General features: G+C 41.4%; 1 protein-coding gene across 1 annotated transcript in view; it reads left to right on the forward strand.

The window, feature by feature from the left end:
* The window catches only part of T265_00716 (hypothetical protein), a gene marked incomplete at both ends in the record, with an annotated part of 218,612 nt that overhangs the window by 99,282 nt on the left and 99,157 nt on the right, over window positions 1-20,173 (forward strand). Inside the window, one exon of the mRNA XM_009164565.1 lies at window positions 9,862-10,590. Coding sequence (XP_009162829.1) covers window positions 9,862-10,590 — 729 coding nt within the window. The remainder of the gene's footprint in view (window positions 1-9,861; window positions 10,591-20,173) is intronic.

Consider the following 20,173-nt stretch of genomic DNA (forward strand, 5'->3'; position numbering starts at 1 on the left):
CCAGACTGAAAACAATCATGAATAGATTGTATGTGAGTTTTTACTAAAAAATCAAGGACCGATTTTTTTAAATTTTGCTATATTTGGCTTCGCTACACAATAACGAGGTTTTAACTGGCTTATCACTAATTCCCCATCCAAGCATACAAAGCTAAAATTAATGATTGGCTGTTATGTCTGTGCGCTTGTGTGAGTTTTTTTTGGACTCGTGGGAGACGAATCTTTCCGCGCCTTACTTATCATGTCTGACCTTGATTCACGATGCGTCCTACATCTGTGTTTATGGGCAAACTAGTCGTCACTACTTTTCTGTTCATGTGACCACAGCCCATTCAAAACCTGTAAGGAAGACGATTCATAAGACGATTCCTGAATTCGAAATCGATCTGATTCAAATTACAACCCTCATATCTGGTCATTTCTTCAGACTCTTCCCTTTGAGTCTTTTGATATTGTCACGACACGAAAAGTAAATACCGCGTCGACTGATACTGTACAGTGACTATCTAGCACATGGATTCCATATTGATGTTGCTTGTACTCGTTTGAAAATACCTGCTATCAGTAATGTGGAATTGCTGCCAATGTTTAAAACAGTGAACCTGAGCAAATAGCTTGCTTTTACGGAGCCCATCAGTTCCAGTTTATTGGATGTATACCAAAATAGCGTAGATGGTCGTTGGCTTGATCGCTGAGCTGGGCAATTAGTTTGCAAACGTTTCATCACCAATCGAGGTGACATCATTGGTGCGTTATTGAGGAGCGCTGTTGTGCGTAGCGGTGGGTTGGTGGTTGTGCCAACTACCAAGCCAAATACCGGAATAGCGTGGCTAGCTTGTGCCCCCATTTGCTGTCATATGTCATTGTTGAGATTCCCGCTTAACCTCTGGCTGGTGTGTTCACTAAGGTGTGTCCGAGCTAGAACAGCTGTTGCTATCACTATGGTTGACGCGGCTCGATTATGTGTTTCGTTGCATGTCTGTTTCATGCGTGACTTGAATCCTAATTGGACTACTCGTCCGATACCATTTCGGTGGCTTGACACAAGTGAGTAGAGTGCAATGGATGAGACACATTCAAGCCCTCCAAGCTCAGTTGAACCTCGTGGAGGAAAACGCAAAAGTCGATTGCGCCCCGTACTTCGTACATGGAGCTGCCTGGCTGTCTGGTCCAAGTATTTTGCCGGTCATTCTGCACAGGGAGAACATTTTGAGCGGTGTTTCGATTCGCAGGATCCTTGGACTCTGCTAGGTGTCGTTGTAGGTTGCCATTGATAGGGAGGAATGTTCTAATGTATTCAGAATGGTTCCTGAATTTCCATCTTTAAACAGTATTCCCACGGTGACTATGGGGTTTTGGTCTCCGCCCCACCATTCAGGTTAGCTTTCTCTCCACTTCTTGGGTAGAGTGTTAGCTTGTTACCATACCATCCCATTAATATGAAAAACATGAACGACTCCCATCCGTTACACACCCTGGACTTGAGTCAAGCCATCGAATCAACTTTGACGTCAGTGATGTATTCCAGTCAGGATTCAAGTCACGCATGAAACGGACGTGCACCGGAACAAAGAGAACAACACGACCGGAATAATGGTGCCAGCATCCCGCCCATCTGATTCGGCCTAACTGCACGCCTTGGTGGACACACCGGCCATAGGTCAAGAAGGAGTCTCTGAAATGACGCACCGAAAAATTCGTTCTTTCGTAACACATTTTCGATGCCTAACTGCCATGCCAAAGGAAACGACCGGAATAATGGTGCCAGCATCCCGCCCATCTGATTCGGCCTAACTGCACGCCTTGGTGGACACACCGGCCATAGGTCAAGAAGGAGTCTCTGAAATGACGCACCGAAAAATTCGTTCTTTCGTAACACATTTTCGATGCCTAACTGCCATGCCACCCAAAGGAAACACGAGGACCAGGCTACTGCCAGGCTGCCCAAGCCTAGACTGGGGAAGTTTAGAAGCAAAGGTCACGCTCAAACCTCGGGGGTCGGTAAATCCGCGCTCCAAACACTGAGCCATCTTGCGCACTCTGGTAAAATTCAAGTGTCGATTGGTCTCTGAAACATACCATCCAGAAGACCACCCACCTTGTGCATACAATATGACAATCGGGCTTCTTACTTCTTCCATTCCAGGGTTCTAAAGTTTACTCACCTGCACAAGGGACGACGGAACCAAAGTATCTGTTTTACAACCCTGCAGCTAAACCGTACATAAATGTACCTATCTAGCATTTCACAGTAACACAGCCCACAACATTATGCGGTCGAAAAAGTGGAACGCATCAATCTATTTGTTACAACTCACCGGCTTTTGATACATCACAAGTGGGCGAACTTTTGGGTTGTTCACAGTCTGCCTGGATACTTAGTGGAAAGTCTATGTGGGGAATGCAAAGCCTTGATTTTGATGGAAAAGACGGTATCGATTGATTAATGTACATCTTGTGGTATCCTTTTTTTGTGACGAACTAATCGAAAATGGGTCTAGAGATTAGGGATCAGTGTATCAAAAAGATTTGGGCAATCATGCGGACGTCACTCGTTAAAATCCACCGCAGAAAGGTCTCAAAACACACGAGTATCTTACCACTGAATAAAGCGAAAGTAAATGGTTACAATGAGTCAAACAGAATTTCACACAGTGGCACAGCGAGAAGGTTTATCTGGAGTTCACTTGTTCTCACCCCTAAATGAATCCAAAAACGATACACACGCAGCTAACTTACGGAAACTTGTGTCTGCCAGAAAGTGTCTCAATGGTATCTAATTTGCGCATGACCGCATTTCTCTAACCAAGTGTGTATTTTAAATATGTTAGACTAGAACCCATGCAATGTGATGAAATACACCAGGAATTCACAGCAGTTACGTTGTCTTAACTGTTTGAGATCCCAGTGATTTACTATTTTACCGCACACAAGTGGACTCAACTAAACTTTCCTTACAATAGAAAGCCAACCGGAAGTTTCATTCGTTAATGTAACTTACAGAACACAATCATTACTTACGAATAGTTTCCCTGTGAAAGAACAGAATTCGTTTGGCCAAGTTAATCCTTACTAGACTTGCGCCTTAATCTTATATAATTCTTCTCTTGTTTCTGAAACAAAACTACTTTTATGTGGCAGTAATTCCGTCATCGGATATGTGCTAATGTTTTTTAGTGTAAATGACGTAACACTGCATTTCCTCTGCGTGCAGTCCTCCAGGTCTGTGTCAAAAACGAATGCGTAATCAAGACTACATCAAATTAGTACGTTTTGAGTTGTCTACAAAGTGTGAGCAATCCCTCAATCGCGTCGTTTATTACTGAACGAGTATAAAACAACTACGACTTGTTCATCGTCGAGGCAAACTTGACTTTAGGTAGTGTAGCCTGAACTTCCAAAATTGACGAATTTCGGTTGACGTGACATTCAGATTCTCCGGTCAACCTTCGTTAATCACGGACGCCTTAGGTGAGGCAAATGTTAGCAGGCCCGTCTTAGTTAATAATAAGTCACACCGCAGCACACCGACTTTGCGAACAAAATCCGTTGTGATCACTCATTTTCCATCTACGTACGCCCTCGTTACTTGGAAGTGGATTTGGAGAGCACAAATTAAAAATTGTTGCAAACTTCCGGACACCCATCTCAATCTTCAAAAGATAATTCATGGAGGCCGGTTGGCCTACGTAAATATTTGGCTACTTTGGTTTGATCACCCCATAATTAAGGAATCCAGCTGAGACTGTCAAATGGATCTGATCGGTCGCTACATCATTCCACCCGAAATTAGTTTGCAAGAGAGATGTCCCAAGTTGATGCTGGAATACGATTCTCCACTCTGAGGGTCTGGAAGTTTTAACGAGTGAAACATAAAGCAATTTTGTAGCGGAATATCTCGAGAGAATTTCAAACTCCCGTCAATCATAGAATGATTTCAACATACATCTCAGGTGTCACCGGAACAAGGCGTTGTAGTGCATCCATTTCCACCAGATCTACCTAAGCAAGTAGAAGATATAGTTGGTAGTTGATGTCTTCCCCCACTGAACGTTATTCTCAAGGTTTGCAGTCGAAAACGGGCTAATTACGGGAAATCTCGATTCCATTTGTATTACGATTCACTGATACGAACTCGAAACTGAGATGTTGTTTTGTGGGCATTGTGAGAGTTTCCGCGCCGGTGGGCTATCACGGAGACAACTTGAAAGACGAGTTCACAGTTCATGAACTTTAAGTGGTTTATTTTTTCTTGGATGCAACTGCTTGCAGATAACGTTCAACTGAGTAGGTATCCCCTGTCGAAACTGACATTCTGCCTTGTTCGCACAAAAAAATAGAGATCAGCGCACCTGTTCTATGTTAAGCTGCTTCATGGAACAACTCAGCAAACCGATATTCCACTCTAGCCTCCAGATCACTGAAATTGTGGGGAATTTCGCAAATTTGCCCGGTTCCCAGTAGTTTACATTTTTGAGTATTCTGATACACAATGGGGACAGATACAAGCTAACAAACAAATAGCATTTGATACCCTTATTCTCGGTGACCAATGCTTATGGTGACAATTTAATATAAATATTCGGTAAAGCACGTTTGCTTATAAGAAGCGGGTTCGCTGAAGGCGTCCAAATCTGACCAAAGAGGCTTGGTCACACCTTGTATTTCAGGCATCCCATCTATCCCCCCCCCACATCTAATCCCCAACTACCCGTTAGGACAAACGTGTGCTGCAACTCCCACTGTCCTCAAAAATGGGCAATCATCGGAAAACTTGATGTGATTCGACACAGCTACGAAATTCCTTACACGATTGATTAGTTGTCCTTGCATCAGATCGACCTGATGTGGAATCCCGTTAAAATTACTGGTTCACTTGGTTCAATGTTGTTCGTTCACGCTTCAGATACTTGGTTAGTTGATCGACAGCACAGCGAACAGGGGATTTAAAAGCGAAAAAAATTTTGACGGTGATAAATAGCAATGTTGCTCCTGGCCAAGTCAGTTTTGGTGGTTAGGTGCTAAGTTGGTCTAATCTGCTCCACACATATTTGGTGATCTTTTGTGGAAAAGTCCAAGATAAAACAACTGGCTTATCAAGGTGCCCTAGAGCATCTGTGTCTTAACTGAATTCCTGCAAAAGTGTGTCGTTGCTTCTTTTCCTAGGGCGCCATGCCAGTCTTGTTTTGTGACCGGTATCGGGATGTAGTCGTTCTAACGTATCGAAATGCCATTTTGTTCTTCACACAGCGATGAAAAAGATGCCTTTCACAGCTAGGTAGTTAAACAGCTGAAGGGGAACTTCGATATGGTCATTTGGCGGAGATGGATGAACAAAATCTTTTGTGGGGAGCAAAAGATGCAGTAATTTATTTGATGGTAATAATGACAGCTGAAATGCGTTGATATTTGAACCTTTCTAGGCCTGACGTTACGGGTGTTTCTTTTTCTTGCAGCAGACGAGAGAATTTTAAGGAGTTCTACACATGGAAAATAAAAAAATTATCATTATTCCAGTAAAGAGTTGGTTTGTTGTATACAAGTAAAAATTGTACAAAAATAACAAGGGAGAAAAGGTGGGAAAAAGAACGGTGGAAAAAAGAAAAGAGGAGAAAATAGAAAAGGAAAGCGGTCGGTTTTTCTCGTCAGTAAAGTCGAATGGATTCGTAGTCTGGATGAAGCAACTGGTCTTTTAAACATTTTTGGTTTTATTAAAGAACTTGTCGGAAAACCCGCAATAAGTCCGTCATTTTGTATCGTGCGATAAGAGAAATTTAAATACATTGACATATCCTCGGAAAGCTAAACTCAGGGTTAGTGAGCCCACTCAACTTAGTTCAGAAGTAATTAATATTATTTCTTGTTTGTAAATCGTGCCGTTCACTGCCCTCATGATTTGAGTGTTAGGCAGGAAATTAAACTGGTAACATAGCATTTCAATTTGCAAGTAATTTAAGGAATAGTATCATGAGCCATCAATAATAATAATCGTTAAGCACTAGACTCTCCTAATCTTAGGCGATTAGTCTTTCACCTGTTCACGATATCTGATTATGTAGTGTTACCAGGAAGGTGATAGTCTAGGGAAACTGCAGATTTGGCGATATGGCGTCCTAATACAAAAGAGGACTCTGTCAGGTCTACGGATCCCGCCTATTAGTGGGATGTATCAGTTCATGGTGTGTCAGTGGTGGATGTCACGGGACATTTTATGTTCGGAATCTCAAGTGAGCATGCCTATTTATTGGAGCCGTAGTTATTTGCCCACAGCAAAAAATAATCTACACTAGGGGAATTGGCTAGAAATTATCAGATTCTCCTTTTCTCTCAGTTTCATGCATACCTTCCAGTCGATTAGTCCTATTTACGGATCCTTGCAAAAAACAGGCTAAAACCGTTTCTTGTGGCTCTACAGACGTGCAGGTTAAAAAGCATATTCTGTCGAAAAACGTCTGACGAAGGAAGAAGGTGCTGGTGTGATTGAGATCCTGGTATTTGAGTGCAAATATGCACTTGGTCTCAGGTCGCTTCCTCATCAGCAGAACCGTAAATTTAACTAATAACTCGGGAACGTTCAATGGATTTTCAACCAGTATTCGTAGATTCACGGCAAACGATTTGCGTGGCGTGGTGGGATGTGAAGATATATAGTTTGGCAAGTGTCGTAAAGAAGCTAAACATTTCAAAAGTAAATTTTTACTTGTCAAGGATATACTGTATGTTATAAGTTACCCACCTTGTTAGTTCAACGTTAGTTATGCGTGTACAATTTTTTGGGTCCTTGAAGGAGAAACTTTTGCCTAACTGACTTATCCACAATTCATAGCATGATGCGATTCCAAAGTAAATGTGATGCGGATTAGCTCCCTACGGAGAACAAGTAAGCTCTATTTGTATCTGTCCCGGGGTCGCGCAATTGCTTGCCGGAATTTTGTCAACGGCAGATAGTAGAGAAAGTAGCACATTCTACTGTTGTCGCCTACAACGTTCGGTAAGTGGCCGGAACTACTATCCCCACCGTACTGGAAGTAGTAAAGTGTACATTGGTTTGCCATCGTTGTCATCAGCCATAATCATCAAATTGACAATACAATTATTCTGCTGAATGCTTTCTCGCTCCGATTTTATCCATCGACTTTGTTCTGATATACAACGGGTTTTTGCTGATGAAATTCGAAATTCTGGCCTAGATTTGATAGCCCTTGCATACCTGTCATTTGTGTCCAATCATAAATGGTATGAAGGTGTAAGTCGGTTGTCGGCGAATGGAACGGAGTAACGAGGATGCGCCGGCAAGAATACTCCCAGTAACCGATATGAATAAAATTGCTAGTCTTAATAAGGTTGTATTATCCTCTCTAGTTACACTTATGAAACTAACAAACTAGTTTGATCTGTCACTTCCGTAAAGCTTGTAGTAAGTAGTTTCGTATAAACCCATCATGAACGAGTGCATGATTTTACGAAACACACAGAAATACAATCAAAAAGGAGAAGAGAGTTACTGTGGCAAATATTTTGGCTTGTCGATTAGAAAATAAAGGGGTCTTTTCCAACCAGCAGTAAAACTACTGAGAATTGTGTGTCGAAGTGTGGTCAAAGTGACCGACATCTTTTAGCCACTTTAGCTCAATTTCAAGACCATTTTCATTTATGTAGCGCGTTGGTTGTCGCAGTAATAACACGCTTTTAAGTAAACAAAACAATACATAGGGTTGTGAAGCTAACATTCATTCTCATGTAGCGAATAAATCCAAGAACATAAAGTGAATTTTTGGTCGATAATGATTTACTGTATTGCTGGAATACGGATAACAATCTGGCCAGCTACACGGCCCAGGGGCATTGTTTCTAGGCAGACAGAAGATGGCTAATCAGATAAATGAATGCTGCAACATCTAGGGCCTTTTGAATGCCTATTACCCGCAGACCAGTTGGTTTGGAATTCAGTACCCCGTTATAAGGATGTTAATAGCTTAACTACTCATTAGCTCATCAATCTTGTTTTGATGAGACACTCAGTTGGAAAGCAGATTACTTTCTTGCTCATGATGTTTCTAAGAAATTGATTGTTCTTAACTGGTTCTGCTCATGTTTTATTTCGTATGACATTCGATATATCGCAATATATTGTGTAGACGTAATATACTACTCATGCTGTTGCTTGAAATGTGTGCCTGTGAAATGACTTGTGACAGTAACAAGCAGTAAACTACTGTGGAAACACAGCATTTTTTCTTGTGCTAACACAGCAAAAATAGTACATTGGGTATAATTGTAAGCAGCTCAAATAAGTGACAATCTTGATCTGATGGACCGTAAATCTGGTTCATTGCTATCCGTCGGTTGGAAGAAGTTCTGAATCGATTAAGAACTCATCATTCCAGCGTAGCTTGGTAGAAAACCACGGTTTGCTTACCAAGCGCTTGTCACACTGTCTGTTGGTATTTAGGACAAAACACAGCGTATGATCAAGACACTTACCTCGTTCGAATGGGCAGCTTATTTTCGCAAGCTTTTTCCAGCTGTCCCTTGAGTCATCATTATCTATAGACAGCCTTCTTAAAAACGTTAACCCCTCCGAACACTTGTTATTGCCACTTGCGGCCCTGAACGTGCTCGACCAGGAAAGCTATTCAATGGCATTTCTGCCTAATATGACATATTTCAGTGTGACCGTATCTGAATACTGTCAACAGCTAACTTCCTCGTTGAGTTGATTTTGCGCTTTCCCACAAGGTATCATGCCAACAGCCCCTGTACTTAGCACAAGTTGACCAAATTGACTTTTTACTAACGGCAGCAAATATGTACCGATAAAGGGCTAGTCGATTGGATAAACATTGTGTAGTCATAGTATCAAGTGTTCACATTAACTACGTAACAACAAGTATGGTTCAAATTACTGGACAGTTGACAATGCAGAAATATTAATCCACACAATATCTACTACCTGGCCTTTACATAGATGCATAAATATATTTGACTTATAGTAATACCTGGTAAGAGCAGTAAATTAAGTAATCAGTGTGAAACATACAGCAATAAACGGTGTGTACCCACGGCGCCGTGCCACACAGTTAATGCACAAAAATTGGAAAATTACACCTTGATTTTTGCAACGATGCGCCATGATGCGCTATTACGTAAAGACCTATGCATGCAAGTATTCCAGGCTTTAAGACGCTCTGAACTGTAGGTGTATTTAGATTGTATTTAATAGAAATGTTACAACCAGTAGTTATTGAGCCCAAAACACTGACGAAAACTGCCGGTTTTCTGTTTTCTGAGCCATTCAGTTCGGCTGGTAACCTTTCTTCACTGACTTGGGTAATATCATCATTACGCACCAAGTTAGCGACGTGCCATGGTGCTTCTATGTGTAACTGCTGAGCGGTTTATGTCTTTTTTGGTGTGATGTAAAATGAATTCGGATTGACATGAGTAGCTTGGACGGTCATTCCCGTTTGTCAGACTTTGGGTATCTCCCAGGTTGCTTGTTCCCCTTGACCCTGACCCCTTTACTCATTACACGTCAACGACGTTTCGATGGTTGCTCAACTTGGCTTGAGGTGAATACGGGAACTCCGCTTTGTCTAAATAAGTTGGTGATTCTCTGGCTACTATTTGGTGTGAGGTAGTGGCAAGACGATCGTCTCAAAGGTCAGCTGTCCGGAGTTCAGTCTTCGGCACGGCTAAAGATATGCAGTGCCCCTGTAGTTCTCTGGGAGCAGACGCACATGATATTACCTAACTCATTCGAACTGAATGAATCGACCAATAAAACATATGATATATTCTATAGAAAACATTCAGTATATACTTTTCATTTCTTCATTACTTTTGTTATTTCTTTCCTAGGTGTGATCGTCGAATACCGATTTGCGTCCTACCCTTCACCAAGGATTTGCGCACATTCCTCAGCTACTACCACACCTACGTGGGATTTGGCTTGGGTAACATATTTGAAGCTATGTCTTCGTGGATAACCGTGCTCATATGCATAGAGCGCTACGTGATTATGCGATGGCCTCATCTAGGAAAATTGCACTTTTCGCGTCGAGCGGCCAGATGTCAGATCATTTGCACAATATGTTTTGTCATTTTGTTCCACTTGCCCATGTTCTTCGCACTCAAAATTGAACGAGGTGAATTTGTGACCGGAAACAACACGTCCAAACGTTACCTGAAAATGGGAATGACGTGGTTTGGTCACTCAATGTACTATTACATCATCACGTGGGTTCGATTTATATGCATTCAATGTATTCCACTCGCCCTGCTTTGTGTGGTCAACCTGCGGCTGCTCATCCTTATATGGTCAAACTATCGAAAACAACGGATGCATTCTGTACACATCGATAACGGTGACGATATGATGAAACGGGAGGAATTTCTGTCGTCCATTATAGAACATCAAAGTGAGATTGTAACCCAACTGTCTCCAGATTATGCGGACAGAGAACGTTCCAAAGGGTACAGAGCGGAGCGCGTGGAAAGTTTACAAGTTCCCAGATTATGCCCGGTTGGTTCGAATCACTTGAGAAAACATTCGTCGAGCATACCAAACGCAGCATTCTATGGTTCAAGGTTAGATCGTACTCAACAAGCAAATCTGAAGTTAACCATTCTCCTTGTTGTTGTCATTTTCTCATTCATTCTGGGCCAGATTCCTCAGGCTTTCGCATACGTCCACATTATTACACTCGTTGTGCCACGTGACTGCATTGATTGTATAGTTTATGTTAACCTGTACAGACATTTCAGCCAATTGTTGTGTCTCATCACTTCCACTACAAATTTCTTCCTCTATGTTGCACTTAACCGCCATTATCGAAGTTCCTTGAAGTCACTGGTCTTCCACTCACGATGAATGTTTATTTTGCCAAAATCTCTTCTCTTGTCGCGAGTGTACAATTTGTGTTAATGGGCTACCTTCGGTTATTCTCACAGATGCGCTATACAATACCCTACACACTATGTAATTGTGAAAGGCCGGAGTATCAGTTGGCAAGGCAGAATCTCAGTGAAAAGTTTCCTTTATACATTGAGTTTCGAATAAGTCATAGAGTCGAACACATATGGCTAATAAAGATTCACTCATATCCCGTACACTGTCACGCATTAGTTTGCATCTGCTACTTAAGTGTAGAAAACTTCGAAAGACCTAGATTCCATTTTTTTTCTGTTAATTACTCAAAAATGGCACACAGAAGCTTAGTTTTTGACAGGTGGAACATGAACCAGCAGCGGATAACAATAGTCTCGCAGCTAACGGGGACATTGTAGAACACAATTAATTAGGCCTCAAACCTATACCACCGACACAGAAGACCTACGTACCCCTCCCTAGAAGAGTTGATGGTTCAAACAAATAATTGGTCTTTTAGAAGCAGCCATTATGTTATTTAGCAAAGTTTGATTGGCACTGTCTGGGCAACGAGAATAAAATATCCCATCAGTTCCCTTCTAACAAGTAGTGTTGTAAATTTGGTCTCATAGCTCGGACTGCAGATAACTATCCTAGGAAACCTACTTTGTCAAAAATACAGTTTGATTAGAACCTTAATGTTCTATCTGTTTCTAACCATCATACCGGTGAAAACAACCAAAAAGAAATTAAGAAGAACAAAAGCCAAACAATGCATTACTAATCAACCGTCAACATACCGAACTTTTATAGTACTTGACTCCACGAAATGCCTGTCACCAACAAAGCAGAAAAATCCAGACTACTGATTTGAACATTTTCTATTAGTAAGTAATCTGTTAATTTTTTAGGAATCATCAGTGATATGGCAATTGATTACCATAAGAATGCAGTCATTATCTCACCTTGTTAATCATGAAAAAAGTTTAACCATTTACCACTTAGCAGGTACAACAATTTCCGCTCCACAGCTGAATTGCCGGTGCGAATGCATTTTCAGTCTTGAGTTATGTACCAGACCGTAATTTGCTTGGTTGATAACCATGAACGATTCCAATAAATGAAGCTAATTTAGGACACTTAATTTTTTAAGCAATGAACTTTGGTCAACATGTATGAAAAACTTCTTTGGAAGCTCAAGATACCGTGGAGCAGTAATATCAAATATAGCTTCCAAAGGGTATACAATCGTTGCTTCTTTGATTCATTATGTAAGGGTTTAAGGACCGACTTGGTGGAGATATTTTCCATGAAAATAAACTTGCTCAGTAAGATGAAACCGGTAAATAACAAACGGTTATGAGTAATAACTGCTTGAATGAATCATCACGGCTAGGTATGAAAACCAGACCAGACGCCTGCTGCCACGTTGGTAACGTCATCAGCTAATCGGCATGCTGATTTATTCAATAAGCAGTGGACATACGTGAATTTGATCAGTCAGTAGATGGTCTAGACTGCATGTTAAGGTTCCCGATACGGAACTTTGAGTGACGCGTAGGTTCGACAATCCCGAATATCGAAAGGAAGAATTCGATTCGTAATTCTACGGTGCTATTTTACGCAAGGGTAAGCAAAGGTGTACAACAAACCTCAATTGTTCACGTTCGTAGCGTCAACAAGTTCACAGGTCTGTCACTGGCCGGCACAGTGCAGCGTCAACGTCCGCAAACCAAACAACGGCGAGCGGAATGACCGCTCAGTAGCGTGGGTTGCGGACGCTCCTTCCGACGACGGTCTCGTGATTCCCATTGGACGTGCGATCACACGGAACCCATGAGAAAACAAATCAAGGCAGGCTCGGCAAACGGGACATGAATGCGCATGGGTAAATAGGTGAGCATCGCACATTCACACACGGACACACATGTCAACGCATTTGTCGGAAATGAAGGCCTTTTCAGCAAGGCGAGTGGCGGATTCGAATAAGCAAAACAACTGGAGATCAAAAGTACATAGCAAGTGAATGGGGGAATTATCATAAGACCAAGTTAGACTCAACACTTCACATCTTCCCATGGGGACCAAAGTGATTTGGGATAAACATTTCTATCGTCATAGACCCAAAATCTGTTTGTCAAATGTTTGGTCCTTATTTGGCTGTACAACCTCAGAATCACTGTTGGATCTAGCAATTCGCACCATAGAATATACAGCATGTTTGAAAAGATAACATAATTTGCATGGCGCAATTATTTGCTTATTTTCCTTTGAAAGCAAAGCGGTATGTAGAATAAGCGGTTTAAATTCCATTTAAACTGCCCATTCAAATTTAATCCAGTATTCTGCATTAACCGTGCATTAATTGGTTTGCAGCAATATGGCAAAATTGCGCAGCATATACATACTTGCTCACTTTCATCAGTTTGTACTCAACAGTTTATTACGTGCTCAACAACCTGACCGGTTGTTTCATTGACAGATTCCCACGTGACGACCATCATGAAATGATCGTGTCTAGCGAATTTGAAGCTAGTTCGAGAACCAAATTTATAGAGGTGCTGTAATCGATATTATCAGGTCTCATTTAGGTTACCAGATTGCGTGGCGATAGATATTCATTCGACATGTAAGCTTCCTTGCGCTAGTCTGCGACGCATAAATGTTCACAACGTGGACAAGATCGGTCATATGTGCTCTTTAAAACAAACGATGTGCTGTCAGGGGAGGACAGTCATTTTGTTGTCTAAAGGTTGAGATTATTAGATGGAATACACTGCTTCTGAACTGGATACAGGAGGTCTGAGAATCAGTCTGGCAATACCACAATGAAAAGGCTAGCTAATCAGTATTCAATTTAAAACAAACGATGTGCTGTCAGGGGAGGACAGTCATTTTGTTGTCTAAAGGTTGAAATTATTAGATGGAATACACTTCTTCTGAACTGGACACAGGAGGTCTGAGAATCGGTCTGGCAATACCACAATGAAAAGACTAGCTAATCAGTATTCATGCAAAACAACTGGAGATCAAAAGTACATAGCAAGTGAATGGGGGAATTATCATAAGACCAAGTTAGACTCAACACTTCACATCTTCCCATGGGGACCAAAGTGATTTGGGATAAACATTTCTATCGTCATAGACCCAAAATCTGTTTGTCAAATGTTTGGTCCTTATTTGGCTGTACAACCTCAGAATCACTGTTGGATCTAGCAATTCGCACCATAGAATATACAGCATGTTTGAAAAGATAACATAATTTGCATGGCGCAATTATTTGCTTATTTTCCTTTGAAAGCAAAGCGGTATGTAGAATAAGCGGTTTAAATTCCATTTAAACTGCCCATTCAAATTTAATCCAGTATTCTGCATTAACCGTGCATTAATCGGTTTGCAGCAATATGGCAAAATTGCGCAGCATATACATACTTGCTCAATTTCATCAGTTTGTACTCAACAGTTTATTACGTGCTCAACAACCTGACCGGTTGTTTCATTGACAGATTCCCACGTGACGACCATCATGAAATGATCGTGTCTAGCGAATTTGAAGCTAGTTCGAGAACCAAATTTATAGAGGTGCTGTAATCGATATTATCAGGTCTCATTTAGGTTACCAGATTGCGTGGCGATAGATATTCATTCGACATGTAAGCTTCCTTGCGCTAGTCTGCGACGCATAAATGTTCACAACGTGGACAAGATCGGTCATATGTGCTCTTTAAAACAAACGATGTGCTGTCAGGGGAGGACAGTCATTTTGTTGTCTAAAGGTTGAAATTATTAGATGGAATACACTTCTTCTGAACTGGACACAGGAGGTCTGAGAATCGGTCTGGCAATACCACAATGAAAAGACTAGCTAATCAGTATTCATTTATCTATTGATCAATAATCAGATGCATGCTTGAGAACTTACTGTGTTATTTGTGGAGTATCGGGTTGGATATTCTCTGTCCACATGGTGATTTTTACTTCTCGGCATATTGTTTCAAAGATGAGTAACCGGAAAAAATTGGAGGCATATTGCGGAAATACGTAACACTCATGTGATATATTTTACCACATTCGTGTAGTTGAAAATTCTTCGAAGGCCCACTACCGGTTTCGTCGTTCTTGAGGTTCATCCGGTAGGCGCAGTCCTCGCTTGGATCTAGCAATTCGCACCATAGAATATACAGCATGTTTGAAAAGATAACATAATTTGCATGGCGCAATTATTTGCTTATTTTCCTTTGAAAGCAAAGCGGTATGTAGAATAAGCGGTTTAAATTCCATTTAAACTGCCCATTCAAATTTAATCCAGTATTCTGCATTAACCGTGCATTAATCGGTTTGCAGCAATATGGCAAAATTGCGCAGCATATACATACTTGCTCACTTTCATCAGTTTGTACTCAACAGTTTATTACGTGCTCAACAACCTGACCGGTTGTTTCATTGACAGATTCCCACGTGACGACCATCATGAAATGATCGTGTCTAGCGAATTTGAAGCTAGTTCGAGAACCAAATTTATAGAGGTGCTGTAATCGATATTATCAGGTCTCATTTAGGTTACCAGATTGCGTGGCGATAGATATTCATTCGACATGTAAGCTTCCTTGCGCTAGTCTGCGACGCATAAATGTTCACAACGTGGACAAGATCGGTCATATGTGCTCTTTAAAACAAACGATGTGCTGTCAGGGGAGGACAGTCATTTTGTTGTCTAAAGGTTGAAATTATTAGATGGAATACACTTCTTCTGAACTGGACACAGGAGGTCTGAGAATCGGTCTGGCAATACCACAATGAAAAGACTAGCTAATCAGTATTCATTTATCTATTGATCAATAATCAGATGCATGCTTGAGAACTTACTGTGTTATTTGTGGAGTATCGGGTTGGATATTCTCTGCCCTGCACGCACGCGCACGTACACGTAGGATATCGTGAAACTCATAGGCATGCAATGCTAGCTGTCATTCATTTTCAGATTTGCTTATGTGCCGGAATGACACACTCGGACAGTGTGAATAGTATCTTCGCGTACGAGTGGTCTGTGTTTCTTATGCAGTTGAAGTGCAAAATCTTCAGTAATCCACAAAGTAAATATGAGTTTTAGCCTTTGGACAACGGTACCAAGTTCGCGAGTATTGAGCCTTCAGAAGGGGCGAGAAAGCTTTAGGGCCAAAAGAACTCAAAATACTTTCCTTTTCAAAGTAAATCACTCCATCAGTATTTCTGAACCTGGATGTAGGTAATTCTTTATTTTTGCATGACAGGTTTTTCTGGACGGTGCAAGACGCCCATAGAACACAAGACTACCATATGCATTTACTAGGCAACTAGTTTTCGTGGAGATATGTTTGTTTTCCATCAACTAAATACGTATGCCCGAACTACTTGTGCTGTTTGGCGAAAACAACCAAAACGCTGATAAGATCGTGCAGCAAAAGCAGAAAACACGCTTCTGAAGTTCCAATCTTATGTTGGAGTGTAGATCTGCACTAGCGGTTTTCTTCCTTGGTGTTTAATGTTAGTACGCTGACTTTATGTCCAAAGAACACAAGTTTCACAATGACAATAACGTTGTAATACGAACGACTTATTTAGGTGAAGGTATGTGTGTTTATTTTGAAAAATTTTTGTCGACTCAGTTCTTGCTGCCGTATGACAAGAACTTCCAAAATTAGGTGGATTTACACTACAACGAATTTTCCCGTTCTTGGCGTTTGATCTCAATCGTTGCAATCACGGATTAACACAAAGCAGCCAATTCAAAAAAAACTAATTGGGAAAGTGATTCTTCGCCTCCGTTTTGCCTAGTTCGTAAGATTTTGAAAATGCGTACTTTAGCACTTTGATGCTAACATGATGAGTATGGGATGACAGGATTTTGACACGTTTGTGATCAAGCATTTGGCTAATTACTGAATGCTTGTAATAAAACTCCTGGCTGGAGAAAACCTCTTCGAGTGATGGGCTTTTGCTTGCCCAAGGTTGAATTTTCCGGAAGAACAGTACATCGGAACGTTTTGCCGCATGTTAAATCTGACAAGGAAAATTAAGTCTGAAGTGAATGGACGCAGACTTGCAAACTCGAGGAGTTATCCATCTCGGGTGAGTCTTCTATACACACAGCGAGCATACCATCCACAGCTGTCTCGATGGCTGTAAAGATCACCAATATTTATGGGGTTTATTCACACTGTCCTGCTCTAAAGTACCTCTTAAAACACGGTTTGACTGGGGGACGCACCAGTTAAAAATTTCAGCACACGGCTTCGACAGAAAAACCTTACATCTAAATATGGCTTGGGCCTAATTAGGAAAGGAAGACTAAATTAACCATGCTGTGATTTAAAGTGCGTGTGGCATGTCTCATAACAGGCCACTATGGGAAAACCTTTTGCAAAACAGAAAGTCTGGTACTCGGCAAGGTCACAGCAATTCGTATCAACAGGTGTCATATGGTACTTCTATGGGAAGTGCAGCAGTACGGTCAATTGTGTCCAACTCACTAAATAAGCGACTGGCACCGAAGGTCTCACAGAGGACCCTCGGAGTCCAGCAGCGAGATTATTGTACAAGCACAGTAACCACAACTGTTTCTTAGAAGTGACTTTTCATCAGGAAGCATGTGCTATTTCGCCCACCCCCTGGCAGCAACCATGTAATAGGAATCACTCAAGGGATCTGAACGGCTGGATTCTACATGACTAGTATTTTTGTTTGGCCGGCGTATCAAACCGCGGGTTTTGCAATGAGCTTTCAAATTTCGAAAATAATGAAGATCGTTTCATAACGGTGAATGTTTCGTTGCCGTCTTGCCCTGTACGTGAGTCGTTGTCACTGAGACCGAGCTAACATAGTGAAACCTACTTCGATACCTGCTTCCCAGTTGTTTAACAAAGAACGCATTTGCATGAACTGTAATCATTCACACAGATAAACAGGCTGGTTTGTTCTGCCAAAAATACAACGTGTAAATCTTTTTTCTAGTGTGACACGTATATATAAACGTTTTCCGGTAGTTATTCTTGACGCAGCGCCAGGAATTCATTTACTCACAAACGGAAAACATGAATAACAAGAACTCTGCTGAGGCAGAGGTTTTATAGATGCGGAATATATCGGAGTCCCCCGTGGCCGTGAACCATACTAGTAATTAGTATTTCCAACTGATTACGGAGTTGGGCTTCCGCATGGTTACGTCGCGCTTTTATCTGATGGTAATCATTACGTTGAGTACAAAAGCCTAATGGCTTGGTTAAATGGTTTGGAACGGAGCAGTTATTGTTAACATGTGCAAAATATGTTGTGCCTCGTGGACTGTGTAGATTCAGCTGAACGCGCGACCGCTGAATTAGAAGTATACTGAGACTGTACAAAATTTTTTAAGAGGCCTCCACTAATGTTTATGCTTGCTTAAACTGCTGCGAAAAAGTAGTGATAAGTGAAGAAAGCTCCACGGGGTGAAATAGTATGAAAATAAAGTTAACGAATGCACCTTATCGGTCTATGGCAGTCATTTGGACATCAGTAGAGAAGTACAGGTAGATATGGTCGCTTGCTTCCCGAGAAGTAGGGTATCCATTGCACGTTGCCAAAGAGAATGAAACGCTCACCTGAACTACCGTTTATGCTATGACGACGAAGCATCTTATGTAAGGGCACTAAAAACGGGTGCTTCTGCATCACACTATGAACTTTTACCAAGTCAAGAGAACGTATTTAGGGTTGGCCGTGTGTCAAGCAAGAAAAATACATGACAAATGCACTGGTTTATACCTCTTCTAGGGTTTTAATTTGCACTTGGACTCATATCATTGCGCGCTCACTTCGAAGCAGCATCCCAAATTCAATAGCCACAAAATGCATACAGTCTTCTAATCATTCAGTTTATCTTACAGACGGTTAGCTGTCTTTCCTTTCTAAAATAATACTAATTATACTAATAATACTACTCTATTTTGGTTGTCTTAATTGCTAACCGTTGTCAGCACTAGCGGATGAGAGAATCCCTGTGTGTTATTGCTTGTTCTGTGTGAACATTCAGGCAACTTAGTGATAATCCGCATATCTTTTCTAGTCAGCCTAGATTTAAGAGTGTTGATCAACAACACGGTCTGGGTACTGATGAACCGTCCCTTCGCTTTTCTACCATGTCTCATTTTCTTACGCTTGGTATCACTCAGTGGATCAAAGGAATACATACCGTACATTTCTACACCTAGGTAGTCACAATTATTTTACAATTTTTTACAGTCATCGATTTGGTCCCCAAACAATCCAGCTCAAGATGCTTATGAGAACAGAAGGAAAGAACTATTCCGTTTAGTTTGTTCATGTTGAACGCAGAAGACTCGCCTAACCGAAATCTTCCAGTAAAACCCATGCCGGGCAGTAGATGACATTCTCAGAACAGACAAAACGATGACGGACCAACCAACATCATCATCATCATCATTAGCGAAATGCACTCATTTGGAAACCGATTTGGTTGTGTGGGACACTCACATTGAACCCAGCTGAGTCTCTCGTCTTCTGACTTTTTAGCAAGTGAACGTGCTCAAAACCGTCACGAAAAAGAAATTCAGCTAGACTCAAGATGAGTCTCTGTTCAAAATCAAATAAGTGTGCAAAGGAGTGTGTTTCGCTAATTTCGTTCAACCTGGTGTGAACTAGAACAGAAAGTAAACGGGAACTCCGGAATTGCGCCTAACTAGTGAGACCTAGGAAGAACGAATCCCGTCGTGGGCTGTCGGCAACCTTATGAGTAGTGTATTATTTCTATTAAATCACTTTTTCAAGAATTAGCAGAAACCAATCAAACAGGAAGGCCAAAAAATCCTAGGGGGGGGGAATGCCTTGAACAACATCTAATGCTATTCAACAAGGAATGTATATCGGGGGCAGGTGCGGTGGAACATAATGTTCTATTCCACATTCAGTATTATCCAGGTGTCTTGTGGGTGACATTTTAATGTCGGAGAGATTTTGCGCAAACACTAGCCGGACCCCGTATTCAATATGAGCAACCGGTTAGTTTGAATTGCTCATCAGACTGTTTATTCACCAACTATCTCCTAACGAACTTCATAGCTCACACCGGCATGTGGTTCATCCATAGAAATTTCAGACCACAGGGACAACCATACAGCTGTGGAGCATGAACTAGGCATGACCAACTATAGTCAAATACTGAATGCCGAAAATCAAACAGACATACCACGACTATCCAGAATGTCAATATTGTTAAGCGTTTTGGTGATAGTATTCGTGATTTGCGCGGTTCCACGCTTCCTGTCTGCT

This window comes from Opisthorchis viverrini (assembly GCF_000715545.1).
Source record: "Opisthorchis viverrini unplaced genomic scaffold opera_v5_7, whole genome shotgun sequence".
Taxonomy (NCBI): domain Eukaryota; kingdom Metazoa; phylum Platyhelminthes; class Trematoda; order Opisthorchiida; family Opisthorchiidae; genus Opisthorchis; species Opisthorchis viverrini.